This window comes from Phasianus colchicus, chromosome 13, assembly GCF_987193195.1.
Source record: "Phasianus colchicus chromosome 13, bPhaCol1.hap1.1, whole genome shotgun sequence".
NCBI lineage: Eukaryota > Metazoa > Chordata > Aves > Galliformes > Phasianidae > Phasianus > Phasianus colchicus.
In genome coordinates this window covers 1,989,766-2,008,349 of record NC_143448.1, presented here as the reverse complement: position 1 = coordinate 2,008,349, position 18,584 = coordinate 1,989,766, and the positions used below count along the sequence as shown (strand labels likewise).

Sequence of the window (18,584 nt, the reverse complement as noted above, 5' to 3'; positions counted from 1 at the left end):
CCATAAGGTTTTATCTTCGTCCTGTTCCTTGCTGGAGAGAAACACTGTGCCACGAGAGGTTCGGGTGGGATATTAGGAGCAGTTTCTTCTCAGGAAGAGTAGTGAGGCACTGGCACAGCTGCCCAGGGAGGTGGGATGTCATCATCCCTGAGGGTGTCCTGGAGCCATGAGGAAGTGCCACAGAGGGATGTGGTCACAGGCATGGGTTGATGGTTGGACTAGATGGTCGTAGTGGTCCTTCCAACCTTAATGATTCTAAGATGTGGCACTTGTCTTTGTTCTAGCTCTTTGAGAAGACTCTAAGTCATTCTCTTCTTTCAGTCTTTCCTCATGGTGATGGGGAGGACTTCTTGGTGTTGGATGTGGTTCTCTCTGCCACGATGTCCCTGGGCAGGCAGTGTGCAGAGGAGCTGCTCACAGCTGCAGCCCAATAACTCACCGTGTCTCTTTAATTTCCGTGGGAACTGTCCTTTGAGCTGTGAGCACCGAGCCGATGGGAAGTGTTACAGTTATTTAATATTTATGCCTCAGGAGCGCCGGAGGCTCCCATCAGTTCAAGGCTCGTCTGGACAAAGCACTGAGGATGCCCAGCAGCAGCAGAATCACAGCCCCGCTTTGTTGATAGAAAATAACTCTGCTCCCTGTCTCCTTCTATAAGCTGCATTTTTCATTCCTTGCAGGGTATCACTACAGCTAACAAAATGCCTCTGTCGGGTGCCAGTAAAGGTACGGGGTTGGGAACTTTATTTTTTTATAGCCGATACCAAACTCTCATAAATTTTGTTGATGGATGTTCACTTGCTCCTTGCTCTTTGCTGATGCCCAGGTACAGGTTACAGTGTTTGAAACTAAGAAACGTGATGTTTGGAGGTCAACAGTTCACTATCTGCTTCTGTTTTAGGAAGGAGACGTCTGGCCAAATTCTTCGGCTGAAATAAACGTGATCTTTAAACCCCGAGAAGCCAGGCTCTATCAGCAGACCGTCTACTGCGACATCTCAGGTGGGCTCCCTGCCCCTCTTCCCTTGTCTGGTGGGGCACCAGCACTTCGTGCCAACCTGCTTCTGGTGCACTGGGAGGGTGGTGGTGAAGGGGTGAGATATCAAGCCGTGGATTTCCCCCAGTGCTGACAAGGACAAAGAGCTCCATACCAGGACAGCTTCTGGGGGCAGGCACTGTGAACACATTGAGCAGGTGGTGAGGCACTGAACAGGTTGCCCAAGGAGGCTGTGGATGCCCCATCCCTGCAGGCATTCAAGGCCAGGCTGGATGTGGCTCTGGGCAGCCTGGGCTGCTGGTTGGTGACCTGCACACAGCAGGGGGTTGGAACTGGATGAGCATTGTGGTTCTTTTCAACGCAGCCTGTTCTATGATTTTCTGGTTCTATGTGCTGGGAGCAGGTGTGACCAGCTCACCCCAGGTCACCCTCCTTGCCCTTGCAGAGGTGGCAGCTTTGCTGTGCTAGCATAGGCAGGGAGTGCTTGCAGCAAGCTGCATGGTTCAGGTTACCTTGCCCATCCTCCAGGGCTCTGCACAGTGCTGGTCAAGATGTTTTTCAAGAGGGAAGAGGGAATGTTGGGTTTTTCCCCATCAGAGAGGAAGAGATGGGAGGTAGCGGTCCTCCAGTTCTGGAGGATGCAGCCACCAGCACAGCTGCTTTGTGCCTTTCCTCTCCTTGGCCCTCTGAGCTGGCGGATACAAATGTCATGAAACAGATTTTATTTATACAGTAATTGCACGGGGTTTGCTTGGCAAATGCCACCTCCAGTAATTACACAGGGCTTGTGTTAACAAACCATCTTCCTGCCTGCCAGCTGCGGTTGTTAGAGATGTGGAAGGGAAGGATTTACTTATAACGTTGCTCCCAAGGGATGCTTCTGGCTCTGGGATCAGTGCTCTGGTGTCCATCGCTTTGCTGCAGCATCCTCAGAGGTTCCCCCTAGGAGGGCTGATCTGTGGCTGAGAGGTGGGGAGGCTGCTCGTGTGGTCCTGGACCAGCCTGGGTGTTATGGGAATGGAGCTGGGCAGAGGGTTCTGCTCTTGGAACGAGGGTCTGGCTCCTTGGGACCCCTGGAGGGCCCATGGGAGAGCTCAGCTCTTCCTCTGGCTCCCAGAAGGAGGACCTAAAGGTCATTTAAATTATGTGCCTACACCTATTCCTTGTAGAACAGAGCACTGTCAAGACAAACTGTCAGAGTCAAGGTCCCTCGGTGCAGAGGGAATCTGAAGAAGCAACAGCGATGCTCAACGGGGGAGTCAATTAATTTTGCTTCTCGTTTCCTCTAAGAAGCGTGACTGTTCTGTGTGTGTTTGCATGCCATCACAAGTCCCCTCGGAGCGTGGTGTGCAGATGGTCGATGCGTCCTTTGCTGGGAATATTTGGAAGCTTGGCCCCAGTGCAGCCCCATGCGTGGCACAGCTGAATCTCACGTGCCTCGGTGGGTCATGGAGCAAGCAGTGGTGGGTCAGGAGATTTGCAGAACCCATCAGCACCACACAGCCCGCAAATCTGGCAGTAAAGGAGTGGTTTGAAATTTGCTCTGGGCAAATATTTAAGCTCAGAATGAACTTTTAGTTGTTCATGCAAATAAAACCGTGGTTCTTGGGCTGCTGGAAGGAAGTACACAGAAGGCGAGGTGGTGCTCAGGCACACAAATTTCAGTTTTGGATTAATTCGTGCTCAGAAGCATGTTGCGTTGCAATTGATTTATGCCAACAGCTCCAAACCATTCACAAACCCGGGCCACGGTAGTTGGAGGAGCCAAGTCCAAAATGGTGGACGCTCCCTTGCCTTGTGGTGGAGCTGTCCTACTAAGATCCAGGCTCTCATTGCACGATATTGAGTGTGGATTTGGGACTGAGGTCAAAAAGGAGGAGCAGCTTCTCCGTGCCCTTGGTCCCACCCTTGATCCTGTGTGCTCCAGGGCATGGTTTTTTTGTGGTGGGAAGACTGCATGGCACGGGTGGGCTGGGTGGAGGTAGAGAGAAGGGTCTCCATGGGCCTTCAGGAGAGGCTGAGGACATTCTGCAGAAGGAGAAGGATCACCATTGATTGGTTTGCTTGCAGTGGCCGTGGGATGCATCTCTCAGGTGCATGAATTGAAGCTTCACAGTTTCATGGGCAAAAGCTCGTTACTTGAACGCATTTGCCATTTCCTAAGAGCTGTGGTGGGTTCAGATCTAGAGGTTTTAATGAAGGTGAAGCCACGCGTGATGCCAGATGGATAAATCTCTTGGCAGCAAACACCCAGTGCTGTGTCTTTTACAGTGTCTGTGAAATAGAAATCCACAGCCCTCCAATTAATGTCTGAGCTGCAAAACGTAACTCTCATCTCCGCCATCAGCTGGCCTTTGGCTACAGCCATTTGAAAGACGCTGAATTCAACAAAGCTCCATAGCTCTTGCTTTCTGACTTTTATCCAGCATCCTCATCCCATGGCTGCGAGATCAAAAAGCCAGTTGTTACTCAAAAGGCTGTTCCAGGAGAGTTTTCAAGTTGTGGTGTAGTCACTGCATTGTCATATCCGGGCTCATCTTTCCCATTAGAAATCATCTAGCGTGTTCTGAGTAACTATACAGGGCAGTGAGGCACTGCTGCCCAGAGCTGGAGGTGCTCCAGGACATGGTTGGCCCTGAGTTGGTGGGGGGGCAGCCAGCCCATGGCTGGGGTTGGAGCTGGGTGGGCTTTAAGGTCCCTTCCAAGCCAACCATGCTGTGATAAGACTCTGTGATTGCACAAAGAACTTGAAGGAAAGGAATACTTTAGCATGAAGCTACAACTCTTGGACTTTCTCCTCCTCCTCGTGCTCCTCACCTTCCATACAGAGCAGAACGGGATGGCCAGCACAGGGATGGGGATTGGAATTGAGGTATTGGGGCGACAAAGGGAATCATTGCACTGAGATGGAAATTCCCCCCAGGCCGTGAGACCAGGCTGCCCCTGCGCATCAGAGGGGAAGGAGAAGGGCCCCGGCTGCGCTTCAGCTTTGACCAGCTGGACATCGGGAAGGTGTTTGTGGGCTCAGCCCACAGCTACGAGGTGAGTGGAGGAAACCCGCCTGGCCCCCACCTGAGATCTGCTCCCTGCAGAGAAGCTGGGAATGCTTAGTGCTGCCCACCGTGCTTCGCTTGGTGCTCCTCTGGTTGCACAAACAGCAAAGCATTTCTGTAAATGAGGCCGAGGAACTTTCCATGTATTTGGCATCCAGGCTCTTGCACAAAAGAAATAAAGCAGAGCAACCAAAGGGAGGTAGTAAATGAGGCAATGCATCATGCCAGACGTTTTGAAAAGCGTCACTGTGGCAGGGAAGGACACATTGAGGTGTTTTTTACCAAAATATTTTGCTCTCTATGCATTTTTAATGCTGATTCCATATTGCTTCTTGCTGTATTAATTTATAATTTCCATTACTTGAGAAGAGATTAATAAGTCAATGATGCTGTTAGTCAATGCTGTCCTAAACAGCTGGACTGGAGATAAACCTCAGCTCAGGGCAGGCTCACTAAGAGTTCACTTTACCATTGTGCAATCTGAATACCTGAATATTTCCAGCAGCAGCTGCAAAATTAAAAAGCAAAGGGCATTTCTGTGCTTTTGTCTCAGTTCTCCTGGCAGATTTTGCAAGGGCAGAAGGTAGGGAAAATAAATCCAAAATGCGTAGATAAGGCCCTGGAAATGGCAGGGTTTCTCCCAGCGGCAATTGATAGCTTAATTTGCTGCAGGTGGGTTTGGTGGCATAGCACTGCAGCCCACAGGCACACGTGGGCATATTGTGACCAGCGAAACAGAGCTGGAGCTCAACGAGCTTTTTAATTATTGTTTTTTTTACGTAGTGGTTAGCTCTTAGGTGATGGCTGTGGCTGTTCATACAGAGAAATTCTTGAGAATGGGTGAAGTTGTTCTGCACCTCACTCCCATCCCCTCTTGATGTTGCTGGTTGGGCAAAGCCCAAGGAACTATAGACTGAAAAAAAAATAGGAGTGTAGAATCACTCTGTTTCTATGGAACCATCACTGCTTTGCATGAAGGAACCCAAAGGCGGAATTTGTCGTGTTGTGTTTCCATTGGCTTCCACTGTGCAGCAGCACACGGCGCCTTCTGCCTCTCAGAGATGTTAATTGTTGAATTAGAAAACACATCATCCTTTTGTAGGAAGATTCCTCAAGCGTTTCTTTTTTTCCTCTCTGCTGCAGGCGATCCTGTTTAACAAAGGAGCCATCGATGCTCTCTTCCACGTGGTGCCTCCAAGCACAGCGCTGGGCTCCTGCTTTGCTTTCCTTCCCCGCGAGGGCCTGGTCCCACCGGGGGGCTTGCAGCACATCCGCATCTCCTTCTGCTCCACCATCCTGGGGCAGTTCACCGAGGAGCTTGGGGTCAGCGTGCACGGCTGTCCCCAGCCCGTCACCTTGACTGTCAGGTGAGGAGGGCACTTGGTGCCTTGGGGTGATCCCACCGTCCCTGGAGGTGTTCAGGAACCTTGGAGACGTGGCAGTGAAGGATGTGGGCAGTATTGGTGGATGGTGGGGTTGGATGATCCAAGAGGTTTTTTCCAACCTATGATTGTCAGAACCAGGGTGTGCTATACGAGCTTGTCCCAGGTGGTCCTTCCCATCAGCAGGTGGGATGTGGTGTTGGAGGCTGGAAAGTTGATGCTCGGTGTTGAAGAGCTTTGGGGTGGCTGTACCTCCTCAACAATTCTTGAGAGGTATCATACCAACCATTGGGCTGGTAAGGGAATGAAAGGAATCTGCAGTTGATTTATCAATAAGGTAGGGGAAAATTGATTAAAAAAAAAAAAAAAGAGCAAGGTTATTACTTTGCAAGAGTGGTAAGTAGGTCTGTTGACCTCCAGTAGGGAAACAATTACATTGGCTTTGTGTTTGGAGGGAAAGTGCTGCTTTTTTTGGAAATCAAGAGGGAACATTTCACAACCAAATAATTTATTCTCCTCTGTCCCTCCCCCCAAAGTTGGTCATGGGATGTTATTGCATAAGCAGCTTTCTCCTTGAGCAAGGGCAGCTTTTGCTTGGAAAGATGTGCTTATCACAGGTAGAATACAATTTTATTGTCTTGCGCCCACTGCCTTTGCCCTGCCATGGCCATGTTCCTCAAGAAGATGGTTATTCATGGGTTTCATTGCCTTCTGGTTTTCCCCAACCAAATGAAATGGTTTGGTTTCTCTGCTGGCTCCTAGAACTTCACTCCCAGTGTCAGCTCTTTGTGGTCCCTCCCTCAGCTGGGTGCAGACCTTGTTTCTCAATCAAACAGGGCTGTTCTTCCTGTTTTTCTTTCTTCCCAATCCTCGAACTCCTGATTCCTGGATGATGGCTCCTTTGCAGCCCATCTGACATTAGGTCCCCATCTGCAGTATAATTCCCAGTGCAATCTACTCCTTGGAGATGGCACTTGCCTCCTTGATTCTCTTTCTTTCAAAGTTCCCTCTCCAGCCCTTATCTTTCACCCTCCAGCCCCACAACTCCTTTGAGATGCCACCTCGAGGTGCACCTCTCCTTCAGGGGGGTTTGTGGCCTGGATTTAGTCCTCCATGGAGAGAATTCTCAGTTCTTGGAGGAGATCTGCCTAGTAGGACACGGGGCTGCTAAGGAAGGAACGAGGATGAAAGCTCACGTGGTTTCTCTCTTACTTGATGTTATCTCTCTTGCTCTGCAGTGACCCCGCTCTTCCTATGCATGTGCATTAAATAATGCTACTGTAAGACAAAATGTGGCCAAAACCACTGCCTCCCTCTATTTCCTGCAAGCTGTACTGTTATCAGCTGTTGCCCAAGTTGCTCGAGTTTGGCTGCTTGCCTGAGCCTTCTGGGCAGCTGCTCAGGTTTAGCTTGAGCACAGGCACAGCTCACTCAGCAGGAATGGAAGCCTGGCAAGGCTCGTCCCTGGCAGCTCCCAGCATCATCCCCAGCTGTGCCTGGCTTGGAGGTAGTTTTCCATCGTCTCCTGGCATGGGCTGTGATGATGGGAAGCATGTCTGTTGCAAGTAAGCTGGGCTGGCTTGAGAGGTCAGGGCTGATTATGTGAGGTCCTTGGGGAGGGATCTTCAGAAGCAGGAGGGATTTGGACCTGGATTATTCTCAGGATCTAACTCAGTTCCTTGGGTTGAAATGCCTGAAAGCCCATTCTTTTTGATTACCTGATCAGAAGATGCCCAAGCCACAGGAGATTCTTATTTGGATGCCAGCCTGAACACTTGTTTCTTTGGTATTTAGAAAGGGTTGGAGAGACTGGGGGACCAGAGATGGAGGCAGGTCCCTCCTGTTGGGTTCATGTACAACAGAGGCACGATGGCAGTCCTGTGGATAAAACTAGAAGGCACCTTTCTCTGCGACATAATTAAAAGACAGCAGGTATTGATTGGCTCCAGCCATGACATAAATGAATGGATGTGGTGCAGCTCCAGATGGTGATTTCAGTGGGTGATGCTTGGAGTGAGCTGGGCTCAGGACAACCACGCTTGGTGGTGTAAGACACACAGTGCTTGTGGATGTGTCTGCTGGTGCCCTGGTGACGAGCAGATGCTTCTCTCCACAATTCAGCCATCCAGTGTAAAGAATGTTTGCTCTTCTGGTGGTGAGCAATGGGTGTTTGGGGCTTCCCTGCATTCATGCCTCAAAATCCTGTATCGTGTGATCACAGTCCTTTGAGGAAAGGATGTTTATCTAGTCCATGGAAACGCCAGTTCCAGCGAGAAGTAGGGGACTTGCTACTACTTGCTAGGTGGCAAGTCGGGTTCAAATAGTGATTCCACTTCGTTTGTGTGGATGCCTCTGAGCTCTCGTGGTACGGATGGGAGAAATGGAGGCACAGAGCCATCACTTATTCAGGGTCCTTACTAGGCCAGGTGATGGCTCTTCTTTGGCTGCCTCCTGGTCCACCCAGATCATGGAATCATAGAATGGTTTGGGTTGGAAGGGACCTTTAAAGGCCATCTGCTCCCATTCCCTGCAACAAACAGGGACACCCACAGCTCCACCAGGTGCTCAGAACCCCATCCAGCCTGACCTTGGGTGTCTGCAGGGACAGGGCACCCACCACAGATGCCATACTGAACACAGGGATGATGAGAACAAAACCCCTCACCCTTGTCTTTAACCAACCAATGCCCTCTGCCTGTTCTTTGTCCCCACAGAGGCTGTGTCATCGGACCGACCTTCCACTTTGACGTACCTTCCCTCCACTTTGGCGACGTCCCCTTTGGTGAGTGCACCCTGGGTTTGGTTTGCCAACCTGCGTGTTGCAAGCTAACACAAGAGCATCCGTCACGTTCCTCCCTTGGGGTGTTAAAACCAAGGACTGGTTTTAACAGCCTGCATCAGGCTGTTAGTGTCACACACGTGGTCATTGGGAAATGTTCCTGAGAGGAAGCATGGATGCGGTGTTGTGTTTTAACCCAGAGCTGCCACTCTTCAGGAGGACAATGAACACGAAAGTCTGTGTGCTGGGATTGCCCAGGAGATGGGAGCTGGGACCTTGTGCCAGCTCTTCCCTGTCACTTTCGTGGGAGAAATCAGTGTGCTGTGAGGACATCCTGCTGTCCTTGAGGACCCACGTCACCCAGCATTCCCAGAGATGGGGCTCCTGCCCCTCTGCTGGCACAGCCCCTGCCTCCTGTGGATGCAATGGGAGCATCCACAGCTCCCATTGAAATGCAGATTCTGACTCCTCAGCTCAACTGCACAGAAGGCTTTTTGTGGAGAGGATCTAAAGTTTAAATGTGAAATCAATTGTGGATTGATTGAAGGGCCATTATCATTCTGTGCCCAGGATGCCTCTGTTTGGTTTTTTGGTTTTTTTTTTTCCATAGACTTTTTAAGAAAACTCATCACATTTTCTGAGCTGCTTTCTCCTATCCCTACATCACCATCTCTCACTTTATTTCCTTTGGAGCAAATGAAACAAGAAACGCACCCAGCAGAAATATGGTTATGTAATACAGGGTTCATCCTATGTAATCTGAGTTTATTAATGCGGTGTTTCCAACTGAAGAAGGTTGGCATTTCTATTTCTTGCTGCTTCTGACTGCACTGCGTCTGGCAGCTTTCAGTCCTGGGCAGGCTGCTTTTGTCCCTTTTGCACCTCTCCTTGTTCTGGAGGTGGGCGCTGCTGATAGGAATGCACTCTGCTCTCCCTGCAGTTGGTCTTCCTTCCCTGCCTGGGCTCAGTGCTCCATCGTGGACAGGCAGCACTAAGCTGCTGATGTAAACCTTCACAGGTAGCAATCAAAGCCTGCATAGATGCCATGTCCCCATTTGTTAGCTGAGGCAAAACATATTTTCTGCTCAGTTTTAAGCATCAGGCTTGAAAGCAGGCTGAGGGTTGTCATGTGCTCAGTCTGCTTGCCTCAAAATAGGAGGTGCTTTCATAGGACCTCCTGCTCCAGCACGCAGGTGTCCTGTAAGACTTGTGCTACCTTTCCAGCCCAAAGTTGCTGCTGGCAGGTGCTGAACCTGCTCTCTGGGGGCTGATCTTAGTCCATATAGATAATCCAGTTGTGATGGTTTCAGTGGTAGAAATGAAAGGTCCAGTGATGCAGCTGAGCTAGCATGCCTAGCTGCTATGCCAGCTGCCACCAACCTCAGCTGCTGATAGAAGGGAAACACCGCAGGAGTGTTGCATTTGCAGTGATTAGCTACAGGAACCTTGCTTCTGTCCTTGAGACTGCAGAGCACAGTGTATGCACTGAGCACATTATAAATGCAGGTGCTGCAATAGACAGCAGTGTGACAGCACGGGCACAACCACGTGGAGGAAGGCATAGTTTGCAGTGAGTAGCTGGAACGCTGCTTTTGCACAGTGCTGTAGTTCCCAATTTAATCCTTTCTTTTTCTTTACATACGCTTTCTTTATTCTTACTGCGGATGCTCCTCGATGGCAGCATGCTGTTTTGGTGGGTTGGAGGTGGTGGGATGTTTGCATGGGTTTAAGATAACATTCGGCCTGAGATGTGGAATTTCATTGCTTGAATTTGGAGAATAAATAACTCGGTCTGTGTGAATGCATGCACGTAAATGAGAAGCAATGGGCACTGTTTAAGGATAGGGGCAGAGCTCCTTGCAGTCAGAGAAGGAGAAGCCTGTAGTGATGGGCAGCCTGATTCCAAGCCCAGGCTTTTCTAACATGATATTCCCAGCAGGAATCGAGATGTAATTGGGCATAAATTCATACTTTCATAGGTTTTCCCCACACCTTGTCGTGCCGCCTCAGTAACACCTCCTTGGTGCCCATGACGTTCAGCCTCCGCGTTCCTGGGGACGGCTCCGGAGCCCCCAGTGTGAGCAGCTCTGCCCAGGTGTTGGACAACACTCTTCTCTCCTGGAGGATGGGGCTTCCAGCTCACCCCAAACCCACCGAATTCACCGTGATGCCCTGCAGAGGGACCATTCGTGCCCAGGGGACACAGGACGTGCAGGTGTGGAGCATGCTACTGAGCTGATCATGAGAGGGTTTAGCACTGCTATTGTTAGAATCATAAGATGGCTGTGGTTGGAAGGGACCTCAAAGCCCATTCAGTTCATGGGCTGGGTGGCCCCACCAGCTCAGGCTGCCCAAAGCTCTATCAGTGGCCTTGGGAAACCTGCAGGAATGGGGCACCGACAGCAAAATGAGCTGCCTAGAAGGCCACAGTGAGGTCTTCCTCAAAGCCTTCTCCGAACTCAACAAGCCCAACTCCCTTAGCCTTTCTACATTGGAGAAGTCCTCCAGCCTCTGAGCATCTCCGTAGCCCCCCTCAGGACTTGCTTCAACAGCTCCCTCTTGAGAGCTCCTTTGAACCACTTCTTTGATTTACGGTGGGCAAAAGATGGCTGTTAGAGAGATGTCATTGCATGAAAGTTTGCTGCTCTTCTTAGCTTTGTTTCTAATTCCCTGCCAAGCAGGAGCTGCACGGACTGCCGTGATCTCTAATGGGGACAGGAAGAGCTGTGCAAGCCACAGGCTGTGCAGCACCTGCTGGTCCATACTTTGCCCTTGTAAAACTGCACTCCATCTGTTCCAGCCAGCAGATTTCCCCTGGATTTTTTTCTACTGTAGATAAGGTTTAAAATTAAGGCTCTGATTTTTGTACAGTGTTGTACCGTAGTTAGTCTATTTGTGCTTTAACTTGGTTTGCACAAGCCTCGATAGCTGCAAGGTGTATTTAACAACTTGGCCATCATCAGCAGATTTGTGTTTGTCTTCTTTACGTGGACCAGCATAAAATTAGGCCCAAATCCTCCCTTTACTTACTGTGGGATGGAGGACCCTGTGCCCAATGGCATGTCTCACTCCCAGAGCCTGTCTGGGATTAGTTGTCCTGTGTGTTATTTCTGACCGTCTCTCTCGACCTGTGGGTTGCTAGAACGTGGGTCACCTTAAAGAGAATTCCTTGGGACTGGACCTTTGTTGTCCTCAGATTCTGGTCCCTTGCCCATTTGGTCCCCAATGGGACATTTCTAGATTGGGAATGCCCATAGCTCTGTATGAGTCTTGACATCCGAGGCTGGTGGAGCATCCATCAGCAAGATTCTGTCCCACCCATCAATCCCAGGTGGTACAGCTTGTCTCACACACAGGCCTTAGGGAGTGATGAAGTGTTGATGTGGATGTTCTGTCCCTGGAGGTGTTCAAGACCAGGTTGGATGGGGCCCTGGGCAGCCTGGTCTAGTACCCAATCTGGAGGTTGGTGGCCCTGCCTGTGGCAGGGGGGCTGGAACTTGATGGTCCCTGGGGTCCTTTCCAACCCAAGCCATTATATGATTCTATGTTATTCCCTTCTGCCAGGTCACCCTGTGCTCCAACACAGTGAAACAGTACGAGATGGCACTGGTGGTGGATGTGGACGGTGTTGGCAAGGAGGTGCTGGCACTTCTCCTTACAGCCAGGTACTGGGACTTCCCTTGCAGCTCATCTTCTGTCCTGGGGCTTCCACCAGCAGTGTGCTGTTGGGTTGAGCTCCAAACAAGAAGCAAAAGTTAATGAGCTTGTTCTGCCCAGCTGGAGCTAAATCAGCTGTGAGAACAGCAGGGCTTTCAAAGCATTTTGTATGGAAAAGCACCTGTGCTCAATGGACACTGCCCTGAGTGTTTCTCTAAAGGGAACAGTAATTATAGTCATGATTGGCTTGGTCTGTTGAGGAGTATTTTCAAAGAGTCATGTTCCTGCAAGGGAAGGGTGGGCTTGTGCTGAGTGGTGACCAGTAGGCATCACTTGGGACCTGCTGCCAGCTGGTGTCTGCTCCAGGTCATGAAGGCATAATGAAGTGGGGAAGGGCTCATGGCAAAATTGATGAGCAAAAGATAAGGGCAAGATGGGAGAGGAGGGGGAAAGTAGTCCCCGATGTGAAGGGAGAGCTCAGATTTCTCTGCTCTCCTGTTCTTCTGACCAGGCTCTGAGCACCTGATGGAGCTGTGGATGTCCCTGTCCATTGCAGGGGAGTTGGACCAGATGGCCTTTAAGGATCCTTTCTAATTCAAACCGTTCTGTGGTTCTGTGTTGAGAGCCCAAAGTTATCCTTGTCTCAGCCAAATTCAGTCCTGGTGCACTGTGCTAAAGGTTGGCTGAATTACAACAGGAATGTAGCTAACCCTGTATATCTCATTAATTGAGTGTACTCAGCAACTATAATGATGGTAAGCCATTGATAAGACATTGGCATTTTAGGATGATGCCCATAGAAATAGCCAAGTGGCTCTGTGGTATTTTTGAGGCTATGGGTCAGAAATGCTCCCTCCACGCCTTTATCTCTCACTGACCTTTCCCCTCTCCTGTAAAATGAGTGCAAATGGGAAGGGAATGGGTAGTTACAAGCCCATGGAGTGTAAGAGCAAGGTGACCACAGAAGCTAGGAAAGGATCCAAAGCAGGATGATGGCTCCTGCCCTCGGTGGCTGTGACAAATGGCCAAATCTGGGGGCAAGGGAGACCATGGAAGGAGACCATGGAAGGAGAGGGAGTTGTTGTGTTGTTTTTTTTTTACCAAAGTGTGCGGGTGTTATGTGCCATGCATCCTTGTGAGTCTCCTGAGCGGAAGGTCCCTCCAAGAACTCAGCAAATAAACCAGTTCTGCTCTCCCTCAGTGTCCCTAACTCCCCTCTGACCATCTCTATCCTAGATGCGTGGTTCCCCCACTGCGGGTGCTCAGCCCCGTGGTGCCCTTTGGGCGCTGCTTCCTCCAGCATCCCTACCAGCGGGCGCTGACCCTGGTGAACGACGGCGATGTTCCTGGTTGCTACGGGCTCCTGCCACAGGTCTGCCTCTGCTCTTCCTCTCCCCAAACCTTCCCAAGGGGCTCCAGATCTCTTGCTTTGTTCCTTTCTGCTTTCTCCTGTGGGGGCTCTTTAAGATCCTTGGCTCATTGACTCAAGCATGTCAGGGTAGAGGCTGGTCACAAGAAGTGTCCCTCAGGGGTCAGTCTTGGGACCAGTGCTCTTCAACATCTTCATCAATGACATAGACGATGGCATTGAGTGCACCTTCAGCAAGTTTGCGGATGACACCAAGCTGAGCAGTACAGTCGATACACTGGAGGGAAGGGAAGCCATCCAGAGGGACTTAGACAGGATGGAGAAGTGGGCCCATGTGAACCTAATGAGGTTCAACAAGGCCAAGTGCAGGGTTCTGCAATTGGGTTGGGGCAATCCCAGATATTTATACAAAGTGGGAGAAGAACCCCTTGAGAGCAGCCCTGCGGAGAAGGACTTGGGGGTCCTGGTGGACGAGAAGCTGGACATGAGCCAGCAGTGTGCGCTTGCAGCCCGGTAGGTCAACTGTGTTCCAGGCTGCATTAAAAAAGGGGTGGCCAGCAGGGAGACGGAGGTGATTGTCCCCCTCTACTCGGCGCTTGTGAGGCCCCATCTGCAGTGATACGTTCAGGCCTGGGGCCCCCAGCACAGGAAGGATGTGGAGCTCTTGGAGCGGGTCCACAGGAGGGCACTGAGATGTCGGAGGGCTGGAGCAGCTCTGCTACGAGGAAGGGTTGAGGGAACTGGGATTGTTTAGCTTGGAGAGGAGAAGGCTGCGGGGCAACCTCAGTGTGACCTTCCAGTAGTTGAAGGGAGCGTATAAACAGGAAGGGGAATGGCTGTTTGTGAGGGTGGATAGTGATAGGACAAGGGGAATGGTTTTAAACTGAGATGGGAGGTTTAGGTTGGATATTAGGAGGAAGTTTTTCACACAGAGGGTGGTGAGGCACTGGAACAGGTTGCCCAAGGAGGCTGTGGATGCCCCATCCCTGCAGGCATTCAAGGCCAGGCTGGATGTGGCTCTGGGCAGCCTGGGCTGCTGGTTGGCGACCTGCACATAGCAGGGGGTTGGAACTCAATGATCATTGTGGTCCTTTGCAACCCAGGCCATTCTATGATTCTGTGGTACTATGAAATATCCCTCCAAAATGGTTAGAAGCTGTTTGTCCCATCTAGGAGCACCCAGAGTGTGCTGCTGTGCAGTACTCCAGCCCCGCGCCCTGTGGGATCATCCAGCCCCGCAGCTCGGTGCAGGTGCTGGTGACACTGCGGGCCCAGGTGACCGGCAAGCAGCTGACGGTGGCTTCGGTCGCGGTGTTTGGAAGAGAGGAATCCCCGCTGGTGAGTCCCAGAGGTGCCCCTTTGCATGGCTCAGTTTGGTGGGGGAATATCCCACCTGAGGATTTCCGTGGGTGAATGAGTGACGATGGCTGGGGTGGCAGGAAGCTAAATCTTTGCTTCTCTTGGTGCTCGTTGGCTGCGTGCGGTGCTGAAATCAGCACGGGAGTGTGGGCATGGACCAGATGCTGCCATATGCCTGGAAGTGTTTGTTTGTCCTGGGAGCGAAGGAGGTGACAGGAGCTCCGCATTGCACCAGGCTGTGTCCCCAGAGATGGTGCATTTACAGGAAGCAATGAAGGAAAAGTGAGCTGGATGTGCTTGTATGCTTTCTGCTATAGCTCAGCCAAAGGAGCACGGGAATGATACAGCCAGAGTTTCCCAAGCAAAGGGATGGCACTGACCCACTCCCGAGTGTTTCTGATGACCCTACTCCAGCTGCTTCCAATGACCCTTCACCACCTTTCCACTATGGAAGTCATTGCTCCAAACCCAGCTATGGGCAGGCTTGCCACATAGAACTGATGTGAGCATGGAATGAAGGGTTGATGGTATTGCTCATGGCATCTGCACTCCTCACATCTAGAGCAGAGAGAGGTGTTTTTCTACCAAGCTTGGGAATGGATGAGGCAAACTATTCCTGGACTAAAACCTCCTAAAATTTGTTGCTCGTAGCCACACATACACGAGAGCAATAACAAAATATAGGCAAAAAAGTCTCATGTAGTGTCCTGACTTCATCTAGCTGAGATCTAGAATGAATTTAGCTAATTAAACTTTAATTTAAAATGATATTAACTTTGAAGCACTTACACTAAAATGTCTTGTCATCCCTCTGAGCATGAAGTAGGATGTCAGAGGGTTGCTGGGAACCTTAAGCTTTCTGTAACAGAAAGGAAGGTTGACATTTTGAAAGCTGTTCAAGGGATTTAAGCTCTCATTAAAATGAATGGAAGTGATGCTGCTAAATCCCCTAGATGCTGCTGAACGTCTCAACCCAGGCGTTTGTGGGTCTCAGTGTAAACCAGTCAACAGGAAGGCCAGGCAGTGCAGGAAGGCAAATTTTGCAGCAAAACCTGACATTTGACAGAACGTTTTCTTGTAAATAGAAGGCACGCTTCCCTAAAAGATGAGAGTTTCTCCCTGTTAGAACAACCCATGGTTTTGCTGTTAGCTTTTGTTTTTTAACTACACTGGTCTTGCAGAGCTTTTACCGTTGGGTTAACAATTTGTTTCAGCCCTTACCTTAATTTTTAATTCATTTCTTGCTTGGAAATGAATTTGTTGTTCTTTTGCCCAAACGGTGAGAATTTCAACTGGAGAACTCTCGCTGACCCTAAAGCAATGGTTGGCACAAGACTGAACTCATGTGTGCCCATTAAACTAGTCAATATTGAGCAGCATTTACGCTCTAGTTGTTGAATAAGAAGTGAGTTTCTTGCCATCAGGCTAGGTTCCTGCATTTTCTGTAGGACTGCTCTGTAGTGTGAGTGTTGATTCACTGTTCCATGCTGTGACTCGGGCTGGAAGGGATCTTGGAGATACCAGGTTCCCTTTCTCTGCATAAATGCTGCACTGATGGCATATCTTAGCCCAGTGGAACATGCGATACAAATCTGACCTCAGTAGAGCAACCACAGTGTGTTCCCACAAAGCCAAATAGGAACTTGCTGTTGTCATCTTGAGTCATGCCTCCTGGTGTTGGTATCGTGCCTTTATAGCCTTCGGTGGAACCTCGGACAGCTCCCTCTGCCTGTTTAACCGTGCTTCCAGCTCTACTGAACTGGGGTTTTCTTGCCTCTTCCAAGAAGTCTATGGATGAAGGGTTCTTTTAATACGAGCTTTCTGTTGGTGAGGAGACATGATAGCACACGCTCTAATTGATGCCAAACAGGTTTCTAGCTCCTCCTTCCTCAACCAGCTCCTGGTTTTGAGGTACAGCCTCCGTGCATGATTTCTAGTTCTTATTGCGCACAGTCGCGTCCTATCAAGAGGAGAGTGCTGGCTGAGGTGGAGGAGTGGTTCTGACAGCTGTCAATGCCATTTCCCTCTGTCAGACATCATTAAAGGTTTTACATTATGTTTTTCTTTTTCTTTCTTTTTTTTTTTTTTTGTGGCTGAATCCCGCTCTGTGCCTTCTGGTGAATCACACAGCATCTTGTCAGCGTGGGAGTTTTGTGCATCCAAGTCTTGTTGGGGTCTTTGGGATGGGTAAAAGTCAGCAAGACTGAGTAAATTCTCATTGTTCTAATGATGTGAGAAGGCAGACTGGTAAATGGATCTGCATTCCTCTTCCTGTAGCCTGTACCAGTTCTGCAAGAACGAAACTGCCAGGTCACAGACTGGCAAAGGAGAAAATGCTGAATGATGTAATTAATAATTAATGACTGCTATTCCTATAGTGTCAGGAGTAAACATAAATACAATTCAAAGGCAAGTGTGAACAAAGTGAGAAAAGCTGCGTTTCTTCACCCCAGTAAAGGTCTCTTCTGTCTTTCAGTTGGGAATCATCCCTAATCCTCCACTAGCTCCAGGTCTTTTGTGTTGTTACAACACTGAAAGCTTCAAACAGTCATAACACTCCCTCAGTCTAGGAGCATTCTGAGCACTGTCTCGTCTTTTTAACCTTTCTTTCTCTTCTGGGGTCTTTTCTACGTGCTTCCTGGAGCAGGAAATCCATTTAGTGAGCACTGGAGAAGGCCCAGTTGTCTACGTGCAACCAAGTAAGCTGAATTTCGGCCGTATCCCAGTTCTGCAAGATGTTTCCCAAACTCTGCACCTCTTCAACCAGGCTGTCATCCCTGCATCATTCTGGACAGAGATGGTAAGTGATTGCAGGGCTGTTTTCTGACCTATTGTGACTGATCTATAGCAGCCTGAGACTCGGTCTTACGTACAATATTTCCATGTCACCATCTCAAAGAGAAAATGAAATATTCTGTGACCTCAGGTGGCTGGCTCTGGTTTATAAATGATGTTTTTTTGGAGGGTTTTGCATGCTGTTTTGTTATAGATTGCACCTGTGGCTGCGATCCCATTGCAATTCCTTCCTTCCTTCCTTGTGCAGTTGTACCCTGTGGAGCTTGCAAGAGGTATCTGCCTCTCAGTGCCCTAATTTATGAGACTGGGTGATAAATCCACCAGCCTCGTGTTCTCCAAGATGCTAAGGCTGCTGTTTCGATCTCCTGCTGGCTCACTGCACAGGACAGCTCCTTCCCCTGCCTCCCATCGAATGGCTTATTTTGAAACTGTGGCTGCTAGCAGTGAGGCTTGTAGATCACAGACCCCACTCAAAAGAATGAGCTATTGATTGAAATTTTCACAACAGCAATGTTGCAGGACTGGCAGCTTAATAAACGGAATGAGATTAAATTAAGGGGCAGTGACAGGGAAAGCATAAAGCAAGTGTCTTATTCAGAATAGAAGAGGTGAGTGCTGTAATGGAGATGGCCACGTTGCCCACTTGGTGGTGCCCATTTTGTGCAAATCACTGTTCCTGTCGAGTTATGCTTTCCTCTTGATTTATGGGTGAAAAGAGCAAGCTGAGATGCAGATGACCTACATCCCTGCTTTGGGGTCAGCTTTGGAGTCAGCCAGGAGAGAGGCAAGCCAGGCTGGAACTGAAAGAAAGATCTCCAAAGCCATGCACTGAGGTGGAGAACTCTGTTGGTCTTCTAGTTTCAGCTGGGATGGAATTGTTTTCTTCAGTGTTTGGTATGATGCCATGTTTTGGGTCTAGGGGAAGAACAATGTTGATAATGCACTAATGTTTCTGGGTGCTGCTAAGGTGTGCTGTACAGAGCCAAGGCCTTTCACAGTGAAGGGCCCAAGGAGCTGAGAAGCAGCAGAATTGGGACAGTTGACTTAAACTGGCCAAAGGGATATATATTCCATACCATTTGGCATTGTGCAGAAGGAATTTTGAAGAGGGTGGGAGTTCATCTCTCTCTTTTGCTGCACAGGAGGCTAGCTGGGCACTGGGCTTGGATTTTGGTCTTGCCAAAGCTGGAGGG

At 49.7% G+C, this 18,584-nt stretch overlaps 1 protein-coding gene across 3 annotated transcripts in view; it reads left to right on the top strand.

The window, feature by feature from the left end:
- Nucleotides 1-18,584, top strand: part of HYDIN (HYDIN axonemal central pair apparatus protein) — a 108,655-nt gene that overhangs the window by 37,053 nt on the left and 53,018 nt on the right. For all 3 annotated transcript variants that reach the window (XM_090149737.1, XM_031615478.2, XM_090149736.1), the window contains exons 10-18: nt 902-1,001; nt 3,920-4,038; nt 5,193-5,416; nt 8,146-8,213; nt 10,190-10,425; nt 11,775-11,875; nt 13,104-13,239; nt 14,410-14,574; nt 17,243-17,395. In XM_090149737.1, coding sequence (XP_090005863.1) covers nt 902-1,001; nt 3,920-4,038; nt 5,193-5,416; nt 8,146-8,213; nt 10,190-10,425; nt 11,775-11,875; nt 13,104-13,239; nt 14,410-14,574; nt 17,243-17,395 — 1,302 coding nt within the window. The remainder of the gene's footprint in view (nt 1-901; nt 1,002-3,919; nt 4,039-5,192; nt 5,417-8,145; nt 8,214-10,189; nt 10,426-11,774; nt 11,876-13,103; nt 13,240-14,409; nt 14,575-17,242; nt 17,396-18,584) is intronic.